Source organism: Cololabis saira, chromosome 12 (assembly GCF_033807715.1).
Source record: "Cololabis saira isolate AMF1-May2022 chromosome 12, fColSai1.1, whole genome shotgun sequence".
Lineage (NCBI taxonomy): Eukaryota > Metazoa > Chordata > Actinopteri > Beloniformes > Belonidae > Cololabis > Cololabis saira.
In genome coordinates, this window is record NC_084598.1 from 41,709,705 (window position 1) to 41,730,131 (window position 20,427).

At 40.4% G+C, this 20,427-nt stretch overlaps 1 protein-coding gene across 1 annotated transcript in view; it reads left to right on the forward strand.

Annotated features, from left to right (window-relative positions):
* ctnnbl1 (catenin, beta like 1) overlaps positions 1-10,839 on the forward strand; it is a 107,681-nt gene extending 96,842 nt beyond the window's left edge. The window contains exon 16 of the mRNA XM_061735080.1: positions 10,716-10,839. Coding sequence (XP_061591064.1) covers positions 10,716-10,804 — 89 coding nt within the window. The 3' untranslated portion in view covers positions 10,805-10,839. The remainder of the gene's footprint in view (positions 1-10,715) is intronic.
* Positions 10,840-20,427: the final 9,588 nt, after the last annotated feature.

A 20,427-nucleotide genomic window follows, 5' to 3' on the forward strand; every position in this document is an offset into this window, starting at 1 on the left:
GAAGGGAGAAAAGAGGAAGGAAGGAAGGAAGGAAGGGAGAAAAGAGGAAGGAAGGGAGAAAAGAGGAAGGAAGGAAGGAAGGAAGGGCGCCTGAAAGAAATGTGCCTGAAAGAAAGAAAGAAAGAAAGAAAGAAAGAAAGAAAGAAAGAAAGAAAGAAAGAAAGAAAGAAAGAAAGAAAGAAAGAAAGAAAGAAAGAAAGAAAGAAAGAAAGAAAGAAAGAAAGAAAGAAAGAAAGAAAGAAAGAAAGAAAGAAAGAAAGAAAGAAAGAAAGGAATGAGCCTGAAAGAAAGAAAGAAAGAAATGAGCCTGAAAGAAAGAAATGAGCCTGAAAGAAAGGAATGAGCCTGAAAGAAAGGAATGAGCCTGAAAGAAAGAAAGAAAGAAAGGAATGAGCCTGAAAGAAAGGAATGAGCCTGAAAGAAAGGAATGAGCCTGAAAGAAAGGAATGAGCCTGAAAGAAAGAAAGAAAGAAAGAAAGAAAGAAAGAAAGAAAGAAAGAAAGAAAGAAAGAAAGAAAGAAAGAAAGAAAGAAAGAAAGAAAGAAAGAAAGAAATGAGCCTGAAAGAAAGAAAGAAAGAAAAATTCCCGTTGATACGTGTTTTTGTAACAAACATGGCGGATCTGAGTCATTCCAGTTTTGCAGTACAGAAATGATCGTGATATATTTATATATATAATGATCGAGTACCATCCCGCCCATCCCTAATGTTCACTCAGACAGGCCGGCGGGGAACTAGCTTGTAGATTTTCATTTTTATATTGAATCCCGCTCTGCGTGTCCACTCACGCTTTTCTAAGTGAGCCTTAAAATTCAGGGGTGTTTTTTTTTTTCTTTCCCCGTGGCGGTATCGCAACACCTCCCGGATCAAATTCAAATCCTCGGCGCTGCCGTTCACCGCCGCTATCTCCAAACCTGCACTCCTGCACCCTCAGGAAACGCTGCTTACATTTCTAACTTTACTTCCAGCACCGTGGCTCGTCCTAATCTAATTCTCCTCAGAATAGCCGGTGATAGAGTAAGCTCTGCTCCGGGTCGGACTGCTATCACGCCGTGTCTTCTGACCTGACCTGCATGGAAAACTGGTGCAGGAAAACTCTTCCTGAACTGCGCTAAGCTGCTCACTCCCAACTCAGTCTGCATGTGATGTTGCTCCTGGTGTAAATGCTAAGCTCAGGCTTCTTTTTAATAAGTTTGGGTTTATAAATCAGCCTAAATGAAACCATTTCAAGTAAGATTATTATGACTTCAATGAAGTTGGGATGCTGTGTAAAATAACTACAGAATACAATGATTTTCAGCTCTCATAAACCGATATTTATATCCCAAAAGAACAAACAACACGTGACATGTTGAAACTGAAACTTTTTTGTCATTTCATGGAAGATTATTAGCTCATTTTGAATTTGATGGGACCAACACATCTCACAAAAGATGGGGCTGGAGCAACTAAAGGCTGGAAAATAATTCAAAAAGGAACTGGAAGAGTGTTTGACTGCTAATTAGGCTAATATGCAACAGGTTTTGAACATGAATGGCTCTAAAAGAAGCATTTCAGAGAGATGGAGCCTCTCAGATGAAAACATCACCAATCTGCTCGACATAACGTAAAATCGCAGACTTCCCGCCATCTGCAGTGTCTAATATGAAAAGAATCAGGAGGAATCTCTGTACACGTGCGACAAGGCCAAAGGTCAAAACTAGATGCTTGTGATCTTTGGAAAACATGGACGCCGTTGTCCTACAGAGGACGAGAACCGGCCAGGCTGTTGTTAGCAGAGGTGGGTAGAGTAGCCAAAAATTGTACTCAAGTAAAAGTACTGTTACTTCAGAATAATATGACTCAAGTAGAAGTAAAAAGTAGTCACCCAAATAATTACTTGAGTAAAAGTAAAAAAGTACTTGGTGAAAAAACTACTCAAGTACTGAGTAACTGTTGAGTAACGTCTGATTTATTTTTTTAACACAACCATTCAAACAGACAAAAGTACAAAATAATCATCTTCAGGAAAATTAAATCAATAAAATAAATTAAAATGAATAAAAAATTGCTTAAATTAAAATGAAATTGAAGTACTTAATAAATAAATAATAAAATAAATAAAATAATAACAGAATAAAAAAATTAATTAAGCACAAGTAGCACAAAATGTCAAGCATTTGTACTTTTCTTTTTTAACCAGGCAGAACTAGAACAAACATGAACTCATAGAAACTCTGAGTGTTTGAGTCTGTGTGAATGTGACAAAACATGCAAAAACAAAAAATGTTCCCAAAGAATCACCCAGTGATGTCATGAGATTGACGCGTACGCGGATAAAAGGGATAAAATAAAAGTAACAGCTCAACGTAGCCTAATGTAGCGGAGTAAGAGAAACAGATTCTTCTTCACAAATCTACTCAAGTAAAAGTACAAAGTATAGTGATTCAAAACTACTCCTAAAAGTACAACATTTCGGGCCGCTCGGTGGCGCAGTGGGTTAAGCAGCGGGCCATATACTGAGGCTACAGTCCTCCTCCTGCAGCGGTCGCGGGTTCAAATCCAGCCCGTGCACCTTTGCTGCGTGTCTTCCCCATTCTCTCTCTCTACCCCTTTCCAGTCTGCATCTCCAATAAAGGGCCACTAGAGCCCAAAAAAAAACCTTAAAAAAAAAAAAAAAAAAAAAGTACAACATTTCCCAAAACTTACTCAAGTAAATGTAACGGAGTAAATGTAACTCGTTACTACCCAGCTCTGGTTGTCAGTGATTAGTTCAAACGCCTCGTCTCTCATGGTACGATGTTGCATTCCTGCATCTGGTGCAGCAGCGCACGCTCCTGAAACGGCTCCATCAGCGCTGAAAAGTACACAAAGGTTTTAGAGAAACATCTGCTCCCATCCAGGCGACGTCTCTTTTCTGGGAACGCCTTGTATATTACAGAGAGACGATGCTAAGCCCCATTCTGCATCCAGTACAACAGCATGGCTCTGCAGGCGGGGGGTCCAGGTCCAGACCTTTCACCGCTAGAAAAACACTTGGCTCATCATGAAATGAAAAATCCAGCAGCGAAGCCCCAGGATTGTTGAGCAGCTCGAAACTCGCATCAGATAAGAATCGGACACCATTCCTCTACTAAAACTCCGTCCGTACTAGGATGGAGTATTGTCCCAGAAAATAACTCAATTATATGCATAAAAATCAATAAGCAAGATAAACATTTACAGGTTTTTCTTTGGTCAACATGGGGATTATTTGGTAACCCTTTCTTTTACAGTAGAGTAATAACCAGGTAATACCACGGTAATTACACTGTAATTACCTAGCAGTATCTTGTATTTACAAGGTAATTACATGGTAACTACCGGGTAATTTACCCAGTAAGTACTAGGTAATTATTACGTATTTTCTTGTACCATGTAATTGTGTATTTACCCTGTAATAACATGGTAAATACCTGGTTGTTTAAACTAAACATTACTAGGTAATTACAAAGACATTAGATGGGAACTATGAGGGAAATTACAGGTATTTACTAGGTTAATATTGGTAACTACCAGTCAATTTACCATGTAATTACTCTGAAATTACATGAATTATTTCTAAGTAAGTACCAGGTAATTACTAAGTATTTTTCTGCAAACTACCAGGAAATTATAACCTATATTTGAGGTAGTTACCAGATAATTACACTCTAATGACCATGTAGTTACCTTGTATTTACTATACATTTCATGGATAACTACCGGGTATTTACCCATTCATTATTGATTTATGTATTATCAATGGATTGGTGCATGAACCCCCGAGGGTGTAAATGACTCTATTGACCTTGTAATTAACCTGATAGTTACCATGTTTTACCTGGAAACCTTGTAGTTACTTGCCCAGTAATTCTATTTCCTAAGTATTTACCCAATAAGTACAGAAATTTTTACCTGGCTTTTACTCAGTAATTAAAGTGAAACTGGACTGTAAAAGAAAGCGTGTGTTGTTTCCATAATATTACCTGGTACTTCCTCATTAAGTACAGAAATAATTACCTGATATTTACCCATTAATTAAAGTGAAACTGGACTGTAAAAGAAAGCGTGTGTTGTTTCCATAATATTACCTGGTAATTGTATATTATAATTATAAAGATTTGAACAATTGGAAAAACGTCTGATAATTACCTCCCCTTTACCCCGCAATTAGAAAGTTGGACCACACCCCTCACATAAACCTCCTCACACACCCCCTCACATATACCCCCTCACACACCACCACCACCTTCTAACAAATACGCCAAAACAGGTGATCTGTCAAAGACTTTTCTTTTCTTCAAAAGGATAAAGAAAAAAATACAAAGTTCTGTATAAAAACATATTGTACAGGGTAAAACGTATTGCATAGTGTAAAACATAAAACTAGGCACAGTGTTGAAAATATAGGCACATTCAGTCAATCAATGCAACAAATAAAAAATACTGTGCATTCAATAACGATATAACAACATATTTAGATCTCAAACTGGCATGTCAAGGACCCCAGTATTATCTGCATTTGGCCATCACCCTTAATCTCAATTTTCTTTTCCAGAGACCCTCACAGAAGCAAAGATTTGAGACATGTAAACAACAAAAACACGGGGCGAACCACAATAAAATAACCTTTCATAAGTTTCAACACAAAATATGACAAGTTAATCATTTGCTTGCATATTTTACCAACTCTGGAGCAGCGTTAGCATGCTGCTACGCTCGGACAGGAACAGGAAGTTAAGCTTCGTCAATAATGGAAGTAAACGAGGAAGAACGGTGCTTTTCAAAATAAAAGCATAAAAATAAAACGTACAATGACAGAAGTGCTTAATTCACTCTGCACGTAATCTGCTGCCATTTACACGCACCACCAGCTGAAAAATAGCTCTACTTTAGATCTACAAACTTATAGCGTAGAACTCTGCCCTGAGTGCAGCGATATGAGCTTGTAGATTTGCTATTTTTCAACAGCTACTTTACAATATTTAAAGTAGGTGTAGTAGGTAATATAAAATTATAAAAGACCTGTGTAGCATTAGATGACAAGCTAATAGTGATCCATTCATTTGAATAAGATCTTTGAAGCGTGGAAACATCTAAAACATGCAGGTCGTGACCTTCCAGGAGCCAGTTCAGTTCAGGACTCTTTTATTATGAAACCATGACTCTGTAACAGATGCATATATGGCTGGACGTTCCCTCTCCTCTTTATTCTGGAGGACTTGGCATCCACACTGTCCAAAAAGAACTTAAAAGTTTGATTGTGTTGACCACAGGACTGTTTTCCACTGTTCCTCAGTCCATTTTAAATGAGCTGTAGCCCAGAGCCGACGGCTTTAACCCACATTCACGGATGGCCGACTGGGTTCTTAAACACTGATTCCTGGATGTTGCTCCTGAGCTCACGCAGGGATTTTTGATTAAAGAATCATACCTGTTTTTAAAGCCGTGCCACCTGAGGACCCAAAGATTACGTGCGTCCACTGCTGATTTTTGACCTTAAAGCTTATCTTTCAGTATTTTCTCAGTCTTTTGATGCTATTGTGTGCAGAAAATGAAATATTCAACATTATTCTGAGGAGGTTTCAAATGTTGTGGATGTAAATATTCACAGGTTAGTGAATCTCTGCCCATATTTATTTCTGAGACACAATCATGTCACTGATCTGCTGATAATTAACCTGATTTTAGTTTCAAGATGTTAAGACTTTTACAGCCTAGTGTGGCCCACTTTCAAAATGTAATGTTTTTTATCGATTAGGAAATAATGGGTTCAGATTTTCAAATCATTAACGCCGACAATTTTTTTTTAACGCACGATTAACGTGCAGGGTAAAGCAGGTCAAAAGCTTTTTTTTGTGGAAAGTTGAATAAACATTGGCATAAAGCAAGCATATTTGCCCTTTCTCATGTTGTTAACAGTATTAAAAACATGTTTAAAAAATACCTTAAGGTAATTTAGAACAGCAAAAAATGTGTGAATAAATGTGCGATTAATATGTGATTAATCACAAGTTAAAAAAAAAAATGAAAAAAAGGAAAAATAAATGAAAAAAAGGGAAAAAGAGGAAAAAAATGAAGAAAAGGGGGGAAAAAATTATCGTTTGACAGCCCATATATATATATATATATATATAACACAACATCAATACCTTTTTGCAATTGTGAATAAAGATATTCCTCATTCATATATATATATATATATATATATATATATATATATATATATATATATATATATAGATATGTATTTTGTTGATATATTGGTTACAGCATTTTATTCGCTGTTAACTGAGCACCTTAAAGACAAAATGTGGATATTAAAACCTGTTTTCATACATTTATTGGTAATTGTGAGACTGGAATTGCTGCCATAGTTATTTTAAAGAGAGTTTAAAGTGAAGCTATGCAAGACGTTTCCTCGTTCTCGTTTCATGTTATTATCCTTTATCTACCCTCTTAAGATGTAAACCATCCTTCTCCTGGCGTATAATAACGTCAGTGTGTCTGACAGCTGTGCTTCTTGCTGCATCTAGTCAGGAAACCCCCCCCAACCTTCACTGCAGTATCTCCTAAAGAAGAGCCTCTTTTTTCTTCATATTTCTGTCTCACCATCCCTGGGTTTAAGAGTAATCCCTCCTTCAGAGGAATGCCGAGAGACGGAGTGGATGCACCGACTCCACCAGGGTTGCGGCAGCTTCAACCTCTTCTTTCTGCACATTAGACTAACAAATTGAGCGTTGGACGGTCTCAAAGGCTTTGTGGGAGGCAGAGATGCGAAACAAAGAAAACTGAAACACTCATAAGGATGTAATGAATTCCTGCGCAATTTCCCAGGACCTGGAACTACGTGCAGTTTGGGTCATGGGACGTCTCATTACATGAAAACTGTTTTTGTAAGAGGAGAGGTCATGTGACACAACCTTTTGTTTCAGTTTAACAAAATGTCTTTTTAGTAATTTCAAACTTTGAGTTTTCATTGAGTGACCACTAGGGGGCGCCGCCAAAAGCCTCCAGTGTTAAAGTGCGTGTATGAGCCCTGTCTTGGTTGCTATGGTGATGGACAGACTGACAGATGGAGTCAGACAGGAATCTCCATGGGCCGTGATGTTTGCAGATGACACTGACTACGTTTACATGCAGTCAAAATTCGGGTTATTGCTAATATTCCGGTTACTGAAACATTTGAAATATTCCGTTTACATGGTGATTAATCATTTGCGATATCTCGATCAAAACAGCGACGCGCGGAGAACATCATGACGCAATTACCGTCATTTCCGCTTCTTCTTCCTGTATCCAAATTCAAAACAAATGCTGCGTCGCGCAACTTTTCTCTCACCTTCTTGTAAATCTTCTATCCCGGTACTTTCTACCGTCTACAAATGCAGAAATATTCATATCCTTCATTACATTTATGAAGTGATTAGTCTCCTCCTGGTCTTGTGTTTCTCCGTGTTTATAAGAACTTCCTGGACTCAAAAGACCAGGATTCCTTGTGAACAGAACATGTGCAGAAAACAAATTCCTGTTCCGTTTGATGGGGATATTCCGTTAGGCGTTTACATGACCCAATATTCAGGTTTTAAAAGGAGTAACCCAGGGGTCATATTGGGATTTTTAAAAACCCGAATATGAACAAATTCGGGTTATTCAAAGGGGTTATTGGTGTTTACATGGCCGTGCAAAACCGGGTTATTGCTAATATTCGGGTTTTAAAAGGGTTATTGATGCATGTAAATGCAGTCTCTGATCTGTAGCGAGAGAAGGGAGGAGGTGAAGGAAAGGTGGAGGAGGTGAAGGTTTACCCTGGAAAGAACAGCTGCAGGAAGACGGGGTATACGTGTGAATGAGAGGAACACAAGTGGAGCAGTGAAGTTACAGGGAGAGGAGAAGAAGGTGGAGGATCTTAAGTACGTAGGGTCAACAGAGCAAAGGAGAGTGTGGAAAAGGCGGGTTGGAACCGGTGTTCTGCCAATCCTCGCCAAGAAATGCTACTTGCTACTGCTCGATTTTCAAAGTTTGATTGCCACGCCAATCATTTCTTGCACGATTTTTATTTATTTATTTTTATTTATATAGCGTCTAATACAACAGATGTTGTCTCTCAGAATGTAAAATGGATAATATGGGATGTTGAGTATTTGATCCTTCAAAATACACGACTCATGACATGAATTGCATTACATTTTGTGAACGTTATACGATAAAGAGAAAAAAAAAACAATTCTATCGCTTTATTTGATATTCATTCAGTCATTCACCTTTATTTAACCAGGCAGGTCATTAAGAGCATTCTTATTTACAATAACGGCCTGGCAAGAGACAAGGGACCACTTGGGGGGAAAAGGAAGTGGTTTAGGGAGTAAAACACAATAAAATTGTAGCTCTGCAAAGGTAGAAAACCATTAGGTAGCATTTTTTGGCAAAGCAGCAGAAATTGGCAGAACACCGGCCTCCCAGAGCGTCCAGCTGAGCCGAGCCGGCGATGGGAAGAGGTGCCAGCAGACTTTACGAGGGCCGGCGACCGGCCGGTGGTCTGGGCTGGGGGGGAAGGTTAACGGGGGGATCCCCTTCCACCAAACAGCCGGCTGGCGACGCCATTTTTATGTTCAGGAGCAGCTGTAGCAGCCGTGGAGCGCGAGCCGCAGCCGTCTCTTTTTCCTCTACTTTCCACTGGCTTTGATCATATTCTGGTTTTTAATCCCCAGAGGCCTCACTTTATTGAAAAGAGCTGACATCTTTACTGGTGCATCTTTGGTTGTTTTGACCAAACGTGTCTTAACCCTTGTGCTGTCTCCGGGGAAGGAAGGAAGGAAGGAAGGAAGGAAGGAAGGAAGGAAGGAAGGAAGGAAGGAAGGAAGGAAGGAAGGAAGGAAGGAAGGAAGGAAGGAAGGAAGGAAGGAAGGAAGGAAGGAAGGAAGGAAGGAAGGAAGGAAGGAAGGAAGGAAGGAAGGAAGGAAGGAAGGAAGGAAGGAAGGAAGGAAGGAAGGAAGGAAGGAAGGAAGGAAGGAAGGAAGGAAGGAAGGAAGGAAGGAAGGAAGGAAGGAAGGAAGGAAGGAAGGAAGGAAGGAAGGAAGGAAGGAAGGAAGGAAGGAAGGAAGGAAGGAAGGAAGGAAGGAAGGAAGGAAGGAAGGAAGGAAGGAAGGAAGGAAGGAAGGAAGGAAGGAAGGAAGGAAGGAAGGAAGGAAGGAAGGAAGGAAGGAAGGAAGGAAGGAAGGAAGGAAGGAAGGAAGGAAGGAAGGAAGGAAGGAAGGAAGGAAGGAAGGAAGGAAGGAAGGAAGGAAGGAAGGAAGGAAGGAAGGAAGGAAGGAAGGAAGGAAGGAAGGAAGGAAGGAAGGAAGGAAGGAAGGAAGGAAGGAAGGAAGGAAGGAAGGAAGGAAGGGAGAAAAGAAGGAAGGGAAGAAAGAAGGAAGGAAGGAAGGAAGGAAGGAAGGAAGGAAGGAAGGAAGGAAGGGAGAAAAGAAGGAAGGGAAGAAAGAAGGAAGGAAGGAAAGAAGGAAGGAAGGGAGAAAAGAGGAAGGGAAGAAAGAAGGAAGGAAGGGAGAAAAGAGGAAGGGAAGAAAGAAGGAAGGAAGGGAGAAAAGAGGAAGGGAAGAAAGAAGGAAGGAAGGGAGAAAAGAGGAAGGGAAGAAAGAAGGAAGGAAGGGAGAAAAGAGGAAGGGAAGAAAGAAGGAAGGAAGGGAGAAAAGAGGAAGGGAAGAAAGAAGGAAGGAAGGGAGAAAAGAGGAAGGGAAGAAAGAAGGAAGGAAGGGAGAAAAGAGGAAGGGAAGAAAGAAGGAAGGAAGGGAGAAAAGAGGAAGGGAAGAAAGAAGGAAGGAAGGGAGAAAAGAGGAAGGGAAGAAAGAAGGAAGGAAGGGAGAAAAGAGGAAGGGAAGAAAGAAGGAAGGAAGGGAGAAAAGAAAGAAGGAAGTAAGTAAGTAAGTAAGTAAGTAAGTAAGTAAGTAAGTAAGTAAGTAAGTAAGTAAGTAAGTAAGTAAGTAAGTAAGTAAGTAAGTAAGTAAGTAAGTAAGTAAGTAAGTAAGTAAGTAAGTAAGTAAGTAAGTAAGTAAGTAAGTAAGTAAGTAAGTCTGAAAGAAAGAAAGAGGCGAATTAGGTCATTTTGACCCGAAGACAGTACGAGGGTTAAATGTGCAGAATGTCCCCTCGGTTTCTGGAAGACGATGATCAAATGATGAATCACTGAGGAACCTGACGGTTAATGATGTCAGTCATTAGTTCCTTCAGCCAATCACAATTCTGAGGATCATGGATTCATGGATCAATAAACGATACAGAGGAATGAAACTCCTGACAGTCTGATTCTCCACCAAGGAGGAAGAATATCAGACCATTTCATCCGTTGAAATCTCCTCCTTCACGGGGGGCGAGTCGTGGGAACTGTTTCATGGAGTCGTCAGATTCCTAATTAAGTATATAGATATTTAAATGAGGCTGATTATTATTATTTGCTCCTCCGTCCCCAGAGCTCCTCTCTCTGTTCTCAGGAGTTTTGATCGTGTGCACCTTGGACTGAATCAAACTGTCAAAGCAGAAAATAAAAAATCAAACCCGACATAAAGCACACGTATGATTTCTAGTCACGTTCCGAGCTGGAGGACGGCCGGTCCTGGGATTTATTTTTCCTGCTTCCAAGGATGTTCTGTTTAGAAGTGGGGAAGCCACGCCTGTGCTGTCAGACCCACTAATCCTCTGATTCTTCTTTGTCTTCCCAGAGTACGCCGAGAGCATCGGGGATGGGAAGAGCGAGGAATTCAAAGAGGCCGAGCGGAAGAGGATCATGGACCTTGTAGACAACTTCTAATCTGACTTTTTTCTTTCTTTTTCTTCCCCAAACTCTGCAAAGCCCAACTATATGGTTTTAAGACATAACTACTTCATCATTACTCACATGAATCGGGCAGGGATGGAGAGACGGCTCTGAGACATCTGAGAAGCTGATAAATAATTTCAAGCTTGATGTAATTAAGCTTCATTTGTCTAGTGTGTGTGAGTGTGAAAGAGAGAGACCTGTTAAAATGCAGTGAGCGGTGTGGATGGAAACACCTGCTGCCGGTCTGAAGAGCAGACAGAAACACGAGGACACGTCACAAACATCAGCCGAGTATAAACATCCCTCACCTCCGACTCCCACTGCACCCGCTCTGTTTGGATTTAGGTGTAAAGTATTTTCTATTAAAACATTTGGTAATAAAATCAGGTTGTAATGTTTGCTTTGCTTGGTTAATGTCACGTTTCAGGGAGCGAAAGAACGCGTGGATCTCATTCAGGGGGCGGAGCGTTCTCCACGGGCCCTTATGATTATTATTATTATTCAAATATGTTTATTGATTTTCCAATTATATTTACATTAGAAGGTGGTTCCCAGACCCATAAAATAAGTAGAAATAAATGCAAACATCATGAAAATAAAACTGCAGCAATACATACAAAAACAGATACAATGTATGCATATGGTATGGCATGTAAAGACAATGTAATGTATAAAACACATACCCATAAAGAAATGTAATCGAATAATCTATATGCATACATACAGACACAAAAAAAGAAGGGGGGGGGGGGGTAGGGGGGCTACACTGTCAGAAATTTCTCTTCAAAATAAGATAAAAATGGCTGCCAAACTTTAAAATATCTGTGCGTATCACCCCGTGCCGCGTACTTCAGTTGTTCCAGTTTGAGGTGAGACATCACGTCTTCCACCCACCGCTTATGAGAGGGAGGTGTGGCCTTTTTCCAGCTAAAAAGTATCAGACGTTGTAGAGTGTAGAGTAGAGTTGAGAACGCTACTGCTTCCGCCTGGTGCCTAGAAATTGGCGTCTCCTCAGGGATGACCCTAAATAATGCAGTCAATGGATTGGGACTAATAATTTTATGGCAAATATATGAAAACCTATCAAATATATTTTCCCAAAATAAATCCAGCTTTGGACAGAACCAAAACATGTGACTAAGGGTAGCTGGGTCCTGCCTGCATCTGATGCAAGTTGGGTCCAAGCCAGGGTAGAGTTTGGCTAACTTACTGGCAGAAAGATGTAACCTGTGCAAGACCTTAAATTGCAGCAGCCCATGTCGGATACGATGGGCCCTTATGATAGTCATTTTAACGTTCAACAACACCTCATCCTACCCATCAAACAACATTTATTCTCACTTTTATTGAGCCAAGCCTATAGGCCTATGCTGCAGAAAGCAGAGTAAAGTCACAAACTTGTTCAGAAGAACACACACACACACACACAGGCCTGACAGCTGTCAATCACATGGCGCTGAAAACTCAGATAGTCACGGACTGACTCAGTTCCATCTTTGATACAGATTAAATACAAAAAAAACAACATAACTGGTCTAAAATTAGGGCTGGGGATCGATTCAAATGTCAAGAATCGATTCCGATTCTTAAGATTCAGAATCGATTATCAAGATTTGATTCGATTCGATTCCGATATTGATTTGGGTTAGTGTTAATAAAACTGTTTTTTGAGCTGTTGCATGAATTATATGACTGTAGTTCTGCAAAATATTACTACCGTACTAGTATTATATTGAGATTAAACAGCAAGTATTGCAGCTAATGATGCTGTAAGGACCAATCAGCTCCCAGAATGCTGATAGAACTGCTTTCAGAAACATCGTGGGTCAGAATTACCAAACAGATCCAGGGAGGAAACAGAGACGGAGGAAATCGGTTTTATTTTTTCCCACATTCTGTTTTTATTTGTTCCATTTTCGGTCTATTTTGGTTTTTAATTTTTGAGCATTTGGTTTTTATCATTTTTTGCAAATGTAACCCCAAGACAGTATATAAAGTAATAAAATATAGACAATTTATGCAATTATAACCTAACACTTTAATGTTTTCATACCTTTTAACATATTTAAAGGAAAAAACATGGCACCAGTTATTCCTGTGTCCAACAAAACATTCCTTTTTTGGGGATAAACAAAAAAATAACCAAAAGTTGTAAAAAAAAATAATACATAAATAAAATAAAATAAAAAAAAAAAATCCCCCTCCCCCAAAAATGTTTTAAAAAAATCGATCTTTATACATATGAATCGATTTTTAGGAATTAATATGAGAATCGATTTAGAATTGGGAAATCGATTTTTTTCAACACAGGCCTAGAAAGAACGCGTTGATCTCATTCCATCCCAGCTTCTCCTCTCAGTGAGATCCCGCCGCGGTCGCCTGAATCCTCCCACGGGTGGAAGTCGTCAGCTCTCAGCCCGCTGTCGTTTCTCTCTGAGACGCTGCTCACATCCGTGCGGAGGTTGTTACGGTGCAGCCGTACACACAAACAAACCACTGCTGTCTTCCATGTCTCCTGGACCGCACTCCGCTGTTTTTCTGCTGTCTCACAGCTTAAGAAAGAAGAAAAACCCAATTATTTCTGCATTTTAAAGTCAAATCCGTGCAGAGCAGAAATGGAAGGTGTTCAGTTCAGACCTGACCTACTTTAACTTTCTTTTAGCAGCTATTTTTAGTCTGATATAAATCTTTACATCATTTTCCTGGCACATGGTGTCAGACTATTATAGACTACTATAACAGTTTATTAAATATAGATATTAGGTCATTTGTTTTTATTCCCTGAACAAATTTGATTTCGTTTGATTTTTTTTTTCTTTTGGCAAAACTTAACGATAAACGATAGAAGTTGTATTTGCTTTTTTTTCTCTTTTAGTAGTCAAGATTTTATATTTGATGTGATTCATTTGTATAATTAGCTGAATGGAAATGAGCGTATATATTTGGTAAGCTTGTTTTTATGGATCAAATGGGATGATACTTTGTTTTTTACTTCATGTAATTATGGAGGACAAAATGACATGAATGAAATGAAACAACCAAACACTGATACACGGTACTGCAGGAAAAACAGATCCCGTCACCGTAGGGGTCACTGGTTCAGATCTTTCTTTAAAGGGGACCTATTATGAAAAACACATAAATACACATATAAATAAAGCTCAGTGAAAGTGAAAAGAAAAAAATGACTCTTCAAATAGACTCTACCTTTATTACTTCCCCACAAATAATAAAGTTATGACCAGAGTTATCATAGTTAATGAAAACTAACGTTTACTGAAATGAAAAAAACTGTTATGTATAAAATGAAAACTGAATATAAACTAGAATTAATAATCCCAAAATAACTGCGATAAAATAGAATTGTGGGTAAAATTAAGTTTATTTTCACTACCAACACCTTTTAACCAACACCTTCCTACTTCCTTCCTTCTTTTCTCCTTTCTTCCTTACTTCCTTATTTCCTCCCTTCCTTACTCCCTTTCCTACTTCCTTCTTTTCTCCTTTCTTCCTCACTTCCTTCTTTCCTTCCTTCCATCTTTTCTCCCTTCCTTACTCCCTTTCCTACTTCCTTCCTTCTTTTTTCCCTTCTTTCCTCCCTTCCTTCTTTTTTCCCTTCCTTACTCCCTTTCCTACTTCCTTCCTTCTTTCCTTCTTTTCTCCTTTCTTCCTTACTTCCTTCTTTCCTCCCCTCCTTACTCCCTTTCCTACTTCCTTCTTTTCTCCTTTCTTCCTCACTTCCTTCTTTCCTTCCTTCCATCTTTTCTCCCTTCCTTCGTTCCTTCTTTTCTCCTTTCTTCCTTACTTCCTTCTTTACTCCCTTTCCTACTTCCTTCCTTCTTTCCTCCCTTCCTCTCTTCACCCTCCCTTGACCTGAAGACAGCACAAGGGTTAATGTACACAGTTTTTTTTTTTCTACACATATTCCCCAACATGGAGCATTATTACATTTCAGTTCAGTTCCGGTTCAGTCTGTTTGTGCAGCTGCTGTCGTCATAGAGCTCCTGAGTCAGAGGTGGTGACGAGGCTCTTCATGTCCCAGGGTTACGTTAACGCCGGCACCGGTGTCGCGTTGGCAGACGCCCCGTCATCTTCAGGTGCCCCGTCGTCCAGTTCATCCCTCCGTTATTCCTCTCTTCATCTTCAGCGCATCGCATCTCTCTGGACGGCCGGCCGTGATTCCTGGCAGGAAACCGGGGGTTACTCAGCGACAGATGACACATCTGCCGCCTCTCCTAAGTGTCCTCACAAAATGCTAATATCACTCAGTAACAAGATGGGTGGAACGGCGGGGCGTCGTTTGCATACTGTATTGGCAGAAGAGGCGCGGCCCTGCGCATCTCTTATCAGTGATTACGACTGCAGCATGTTTAACAGCGGCCGTACAGCAATTTCACAGCCGAGGGGAAGGAGAATAATTGTATTTTCCAAATGAGTGAGTGCAAACACTGTGCACCGCTGTGCTGTTGGGCTCATCTCGTTCGCTAGGTACTGAGAGGAGAAGGTACTGCATTATTGATAGCGAGCGGAGGAACTGACAGAGTGTGCAAAGTGAGCAGCTTAAAGCTTTAACGTGTACAGAACTTGAAGTTCAAACCTGACATGGAGCATTTTCTCCTTGTTTTGGTGCCATGACGATGGAAACTGAGGGTGAGTCTGACTCAGTTTCAGGGAGACACGTGTATGAATATTTAACAACCAAAGAGTTCACAAAGGTTGGAGATTTCCTCATCAGGTTGAAAATGCTTAATTGTAAAGTAACTCCTGTATTTCTTTTTAAGACCAAATACAAAAGACAAGATGACCCTTGGTTCTCACCAGGTCCAGCCTCTGGCGCTTTTGCACTAGTACCACCTCAGCTCGGTTCTACCTGTTTTGCGCTTTCGCACTAGGGCTATGACGGGTAGAGCTGCTCCAAGTCGATACTTTTTTCTGTAACCATTTCAGTGAGGTTCTGAAAGCGGGCTGAGAAGGGACTATTTCTGACGTCACCACCTCCTCACCACCGATTGGTCGGGGGGCGGGGCCGTCACCACCCTCCGCGCCTCTGATTGGTCGGGGGGCGGGGCCATCAGACGATTGAATCAGGAAGCGGGAGTCAGCGCGAGGGGACTCGCGGCGATTTTATTATAAAGCGCAAAACGTCTGTTTGGTGATCCAATTCTGAGGTGCAGATGTTCATAAACCTGGTGGCTGTCGAGAAAAAATAAAAAAAGCGATGTAGACGGACTGTTTTACTCTCAGCCGCTCGCGGCTCCAGCTGATTTCTCATCAGCGCCGACATGAACAAAGCTGTTGCGCAATCGAGTACGTCACAGCAGCTTCACCCCAACCTGCCCACTTCTCCCCTGGCTGTGGAAAAACACACGGGTGGAGCCGTGTAAAGCTGCGCCGAGCCGTGCCGGGCTGAGCCGATACTAGTAGAAAAGGGCCATTTATGACAAGTTGTGACCCAACTTGAGGAAAATGTTACAGGACTGTCTCAGAAAATTGGAATATTGTGATTTTCTGTAATGCAATTACAAAAACAAAAATATCATACATTCTGGATTCATTACAAATCAACTGAAATATTGCAAGCCTTTTATTATTTTAATATTGCTGATCATGGCTTACAGCTTTTAAGCCGGGCAGACACTGTGCGATTATCGGCTCGTTTTGAGCCGATTTTCCAGTTGTGCGACTTTTTTTTGATCGGGCCCGATTTTGACCCAATCGTTGGTCGTGCAGTAAACGTGGGGTAACGACGGGAGATTAACACCTCACGACGAGCTCCCGATCACAAATCGTGTGCTCGAGAAAATCAAGCGTGTTTGAAATCCTGGTCGCTCGTCGTGAAGGAATCACAGTTGAAGCAGCTACGACCTGATTGGACTCATCCTTTCACAGAGAGCATGCGTGATCTCTCTGATGTCACGTCAAAAACTATTATTTATTCACATTACAAATCATGTTTTAATAGCAGAAAAAAAAGACCGCATTTCCACGTACGGTGCGGGTCGCCGCGTACCCTACGCCGTAGGCTCTGCGTTGGTGTAACGCGGAACCATAAATCAGCCTTCAGTGTGCGCTCTGTGTGCTGTTCGGAACACTTCTCTTTTTTCTCTTCTCATTTTGCTGGGACGTCGGGTTCCTCCGCCGAGACACAACTTTTGCGGTATGCGTTCATTGTTGTGTCTAAAAATGATGAGCAGTGCCGGATCCCCATAACCTTTGATCGGGTGGGCAGGACGCACGTTTGGGTGGACACAGCTCACCCCTGCCCCAAAACCGGCCTGGAGTTCCAGTAACAGAGGTCCGACGGGAGGATCATGATCGTATAGTGTGAGCAGACGGAGCATCAGAGCATCGGCTCGTACAGTGAGAGACCATAAATCGTGGGCTCTGAACTTTTGAACTCCGCGATCTAGTCGTGCAGTGTGAGATGGGGCTGAATAATACGATTTAAAATATCGCACAGTGTATGCCCAGCTTAAGTAGCTTTACTCTTACCTGAGGTAACAACGACCACGCAGCAGTGGACACAAAAAAACTACAGGAATCATTATTGTAACTGACGTTCACAGCCAACACTGCAACTTCTTTGCAAAAGAAAACAATTCAGATGCCCGTGCAAGATTAAGCTTGTAAAGGTGGTGCCAAACGAGCAGAATTGTTTTGTAAATCACTTACTTTATGTAATAATGTTAAAAAATAGTGTTCATTTCAGAAAATATGACAATATGACTCACTTTTGGAGCCCCTAGTGTTCATTCAATGAACTGCAACTTGCATGAAAACATTCTATTTCATCTAAAAATACAGTCCACGTTCGTAACCTCCTGCAGTTGAATCTTTTGGGTCACTGAATTGAACAGCAAAATATGAAATAAATGCAGCGTGACACAAGAGGGGAGAGAGACGGACTTGGAGCAGACATATTTATTCATGAGCACGCTCACACAGACGCACAATAACCAGCGTAAAGCTGCTGACAGGAAAGAGAGAGGCTGGAAGTCTGCTGACTGTTTAACGCCATCTACTTTAACAATTACTATCCAAAGAAAAGGAAGACACAGCTGGAGACCTGACCTTCCATCGTCTCGTAACATCCAGTGATTGAATTTTTATGATCAGTCAGTCCTCCTGCAATCAAATAAAATCTGTCTGTCAGAGGAAGTTGGATGAGTCAGTAAAACCATGTTTATTACATTTTGTTCAGGATCTCCTTTCTACGGAAGAGTATTAAGGCCAGGCAGGAGAAAAATAAAAATAATATTTTAGAGGAGGAAGATTTTTTTTTTTTTTATTATGCACTTCGAGAAAAAAGTTGAAATGTCGAGATTAATTTTGAAGTTCAATTTCGAGAAAAAGTCGAAATGTTGAGAAAAAAGTCGAAATGTCGAGAAAAAAGTCGAAACGTCGAGAAAAAAGTTGAAATGTCGAGATTAATTTTGAAGTTCAATTTCGAGAAAAAGTCGAAATGTTGAGAAAAAAGTCGAAATGTTGACAAAAAAGTCGAAACGTCGAGAAAAAAGTTGAAATGTCGAGATTAATTTTGAAGTTCAATTTCGAGAAAAAGTCGAAATGTTGAGAAAAAAGTCGAAATGTTGACAAAAAAGTCGCAATGTCGAGAAAAAAGTCAAAATTTTGAGAAAAAAGTCGAAATGTCGAGAAAAAAGTTGAAATGTCAAGATTAATTTTGAAGAGCAATTTCGAGAAAAAAGTCGAAATGTTGATAAAAAAGTGGAAATGTCAAGATTAATTTTGAAGTACAATTTTGAGAAAAAAGTCAAAATTTTGAGAAAAAAGTCGAAATGTCGAGAAAAAAGTCAAAATGTCGAGAAAAAAGTTGAAATGTCGAGATTAATTTTGAAGTTCAATTTCGAGAAAAAAGTCGAAATGTCGAGAAAAAAGTCAATGTCGAGAAAAAAGTCAAAATTTTGAGAAAAAAGTCGAAATTTCGAGATTAATTTTGAAGTTCAATTTCGAGAAAAAGTCGAAATGTTGAGAAAAAAGTCGAAATGTTGACAAAAAAGTCGCAATGTCGAGAAAAAAGTCAAAATTTTGAGAAAAAAGTCGAAATGTCGAGAAAAAAGTTGAAATGTCAAGATTAATTTTGAAGAGCAATTTCGAGAAAAAAGTCGAAATGTTGATAAAAAAGTGGAAATGTCAAGATTAATTTTGAAGTACAATTTTGAGAAAAAAGTCAAAATTTTGAGAAAAAAGTCGAAATGTCGAGAAAAAAGTCAAAATGTCGAGAAAAAAGTTGAAATGTCGAGATTAATTTTGAAGTTCAATTTCGAGAAAAAAGTCGAAATGTCGAGAAAAAAGTCAATGTCGAGAAAAAAGTCAAAATTTTGAGAAAAAAGTCGAAATTTCGAGATTAATTTTGAAGTGCAATTTCGAGAAAAAAGTCGAAATGTCGAGAAAAAAGTTTTAATTTCGTGAGTATTTATTAGGGCCCGAGCACCTTCAGTGCGAAGGCCCTATTGTATCTGTAGGAATTCTTCGCGTTATTATTATTATTATTATTATTTTTCTGACGAAAGGAGGGCCTTTTTGCCCCCCTAAACGTGCCCAAAAAGTCACCAAATTTTGCACCCAAGTCAGGCCTGGCGAAAAATTTGATATTTAATGGTTTGCATTAATGGGCGTGGCAAAATGGCTCAACAGCGCCCCCTTGAAAACTTTGTGCCTCAAGCCCCATGATACGGTTTGACGTACATGCACGAAAATCGGTACACACCTGTATCATGTCACAACTTAAAGAAAAGTCTCTTGCCGTCATGCCCGAAACCGAACAGGAAGTCGGCCATTTTGAATTAATCGTGTCACTTTGGCGCAATTTATGCCATTCCTTCGGCAGTTAATTCAGCCCGAACCGTAACGTGCACCCAGGTGTATTATACATCAAAATGTGCGTCTCCCTCCTGCGACCACACGCATTACTTTTCTCTTTCAAAAGCGTTACCGTGGCGACGCTAGACGCCAAAAAGCGCGCCCACCCTTCATCTGGTTGGTTCAGACAGAAAAAACTTTGCGCCTCAAGCCCCATAATACGGTTTGACGTACATGAACGAAAATTGGTACACTCCTGTATCATGTCGCAACTAAAAGAAAAGTCTCTTGGCGCCATGGCCGAAACCGAACAGGAAGTCGGCCATTTTGAACATTCTGAATTAATTGCGTAATTTGGAGCAATATATGCCATTCCTTCGAGAGTTAATTCAGCCCGAACCGTATTGTGAACCCAGATGTGTTATACATCAAAATGTGCGTCTCCATCCTGCGACTACACGCATTACTTTTCTCTTTCAAAAGTGTTACCGTGGCGACGCTAGAAGCCAACAAGCGCACCCCCCCTTAATCTGATTGGTCCATATTTGATAGTTCCCCAAAAGGCACCAAATTTGGCATGCAAGCCAGGCCTGGCGCAAATTTGATATTTCATGGTTTGCATTAATGGGCGTGGCAAAATGGCTCAACAGCGCCCCCCGGAAAACTTTGTGCCTCAAGCCCCACGATACGGTTTGACGTACATGCACGAACATCGCTACACACCTGTATCATGGCACAACTTAAAGAAAAGTCTCTTGGAGCCATGGCCGAAACCGAACAGGATGTCGGCCATT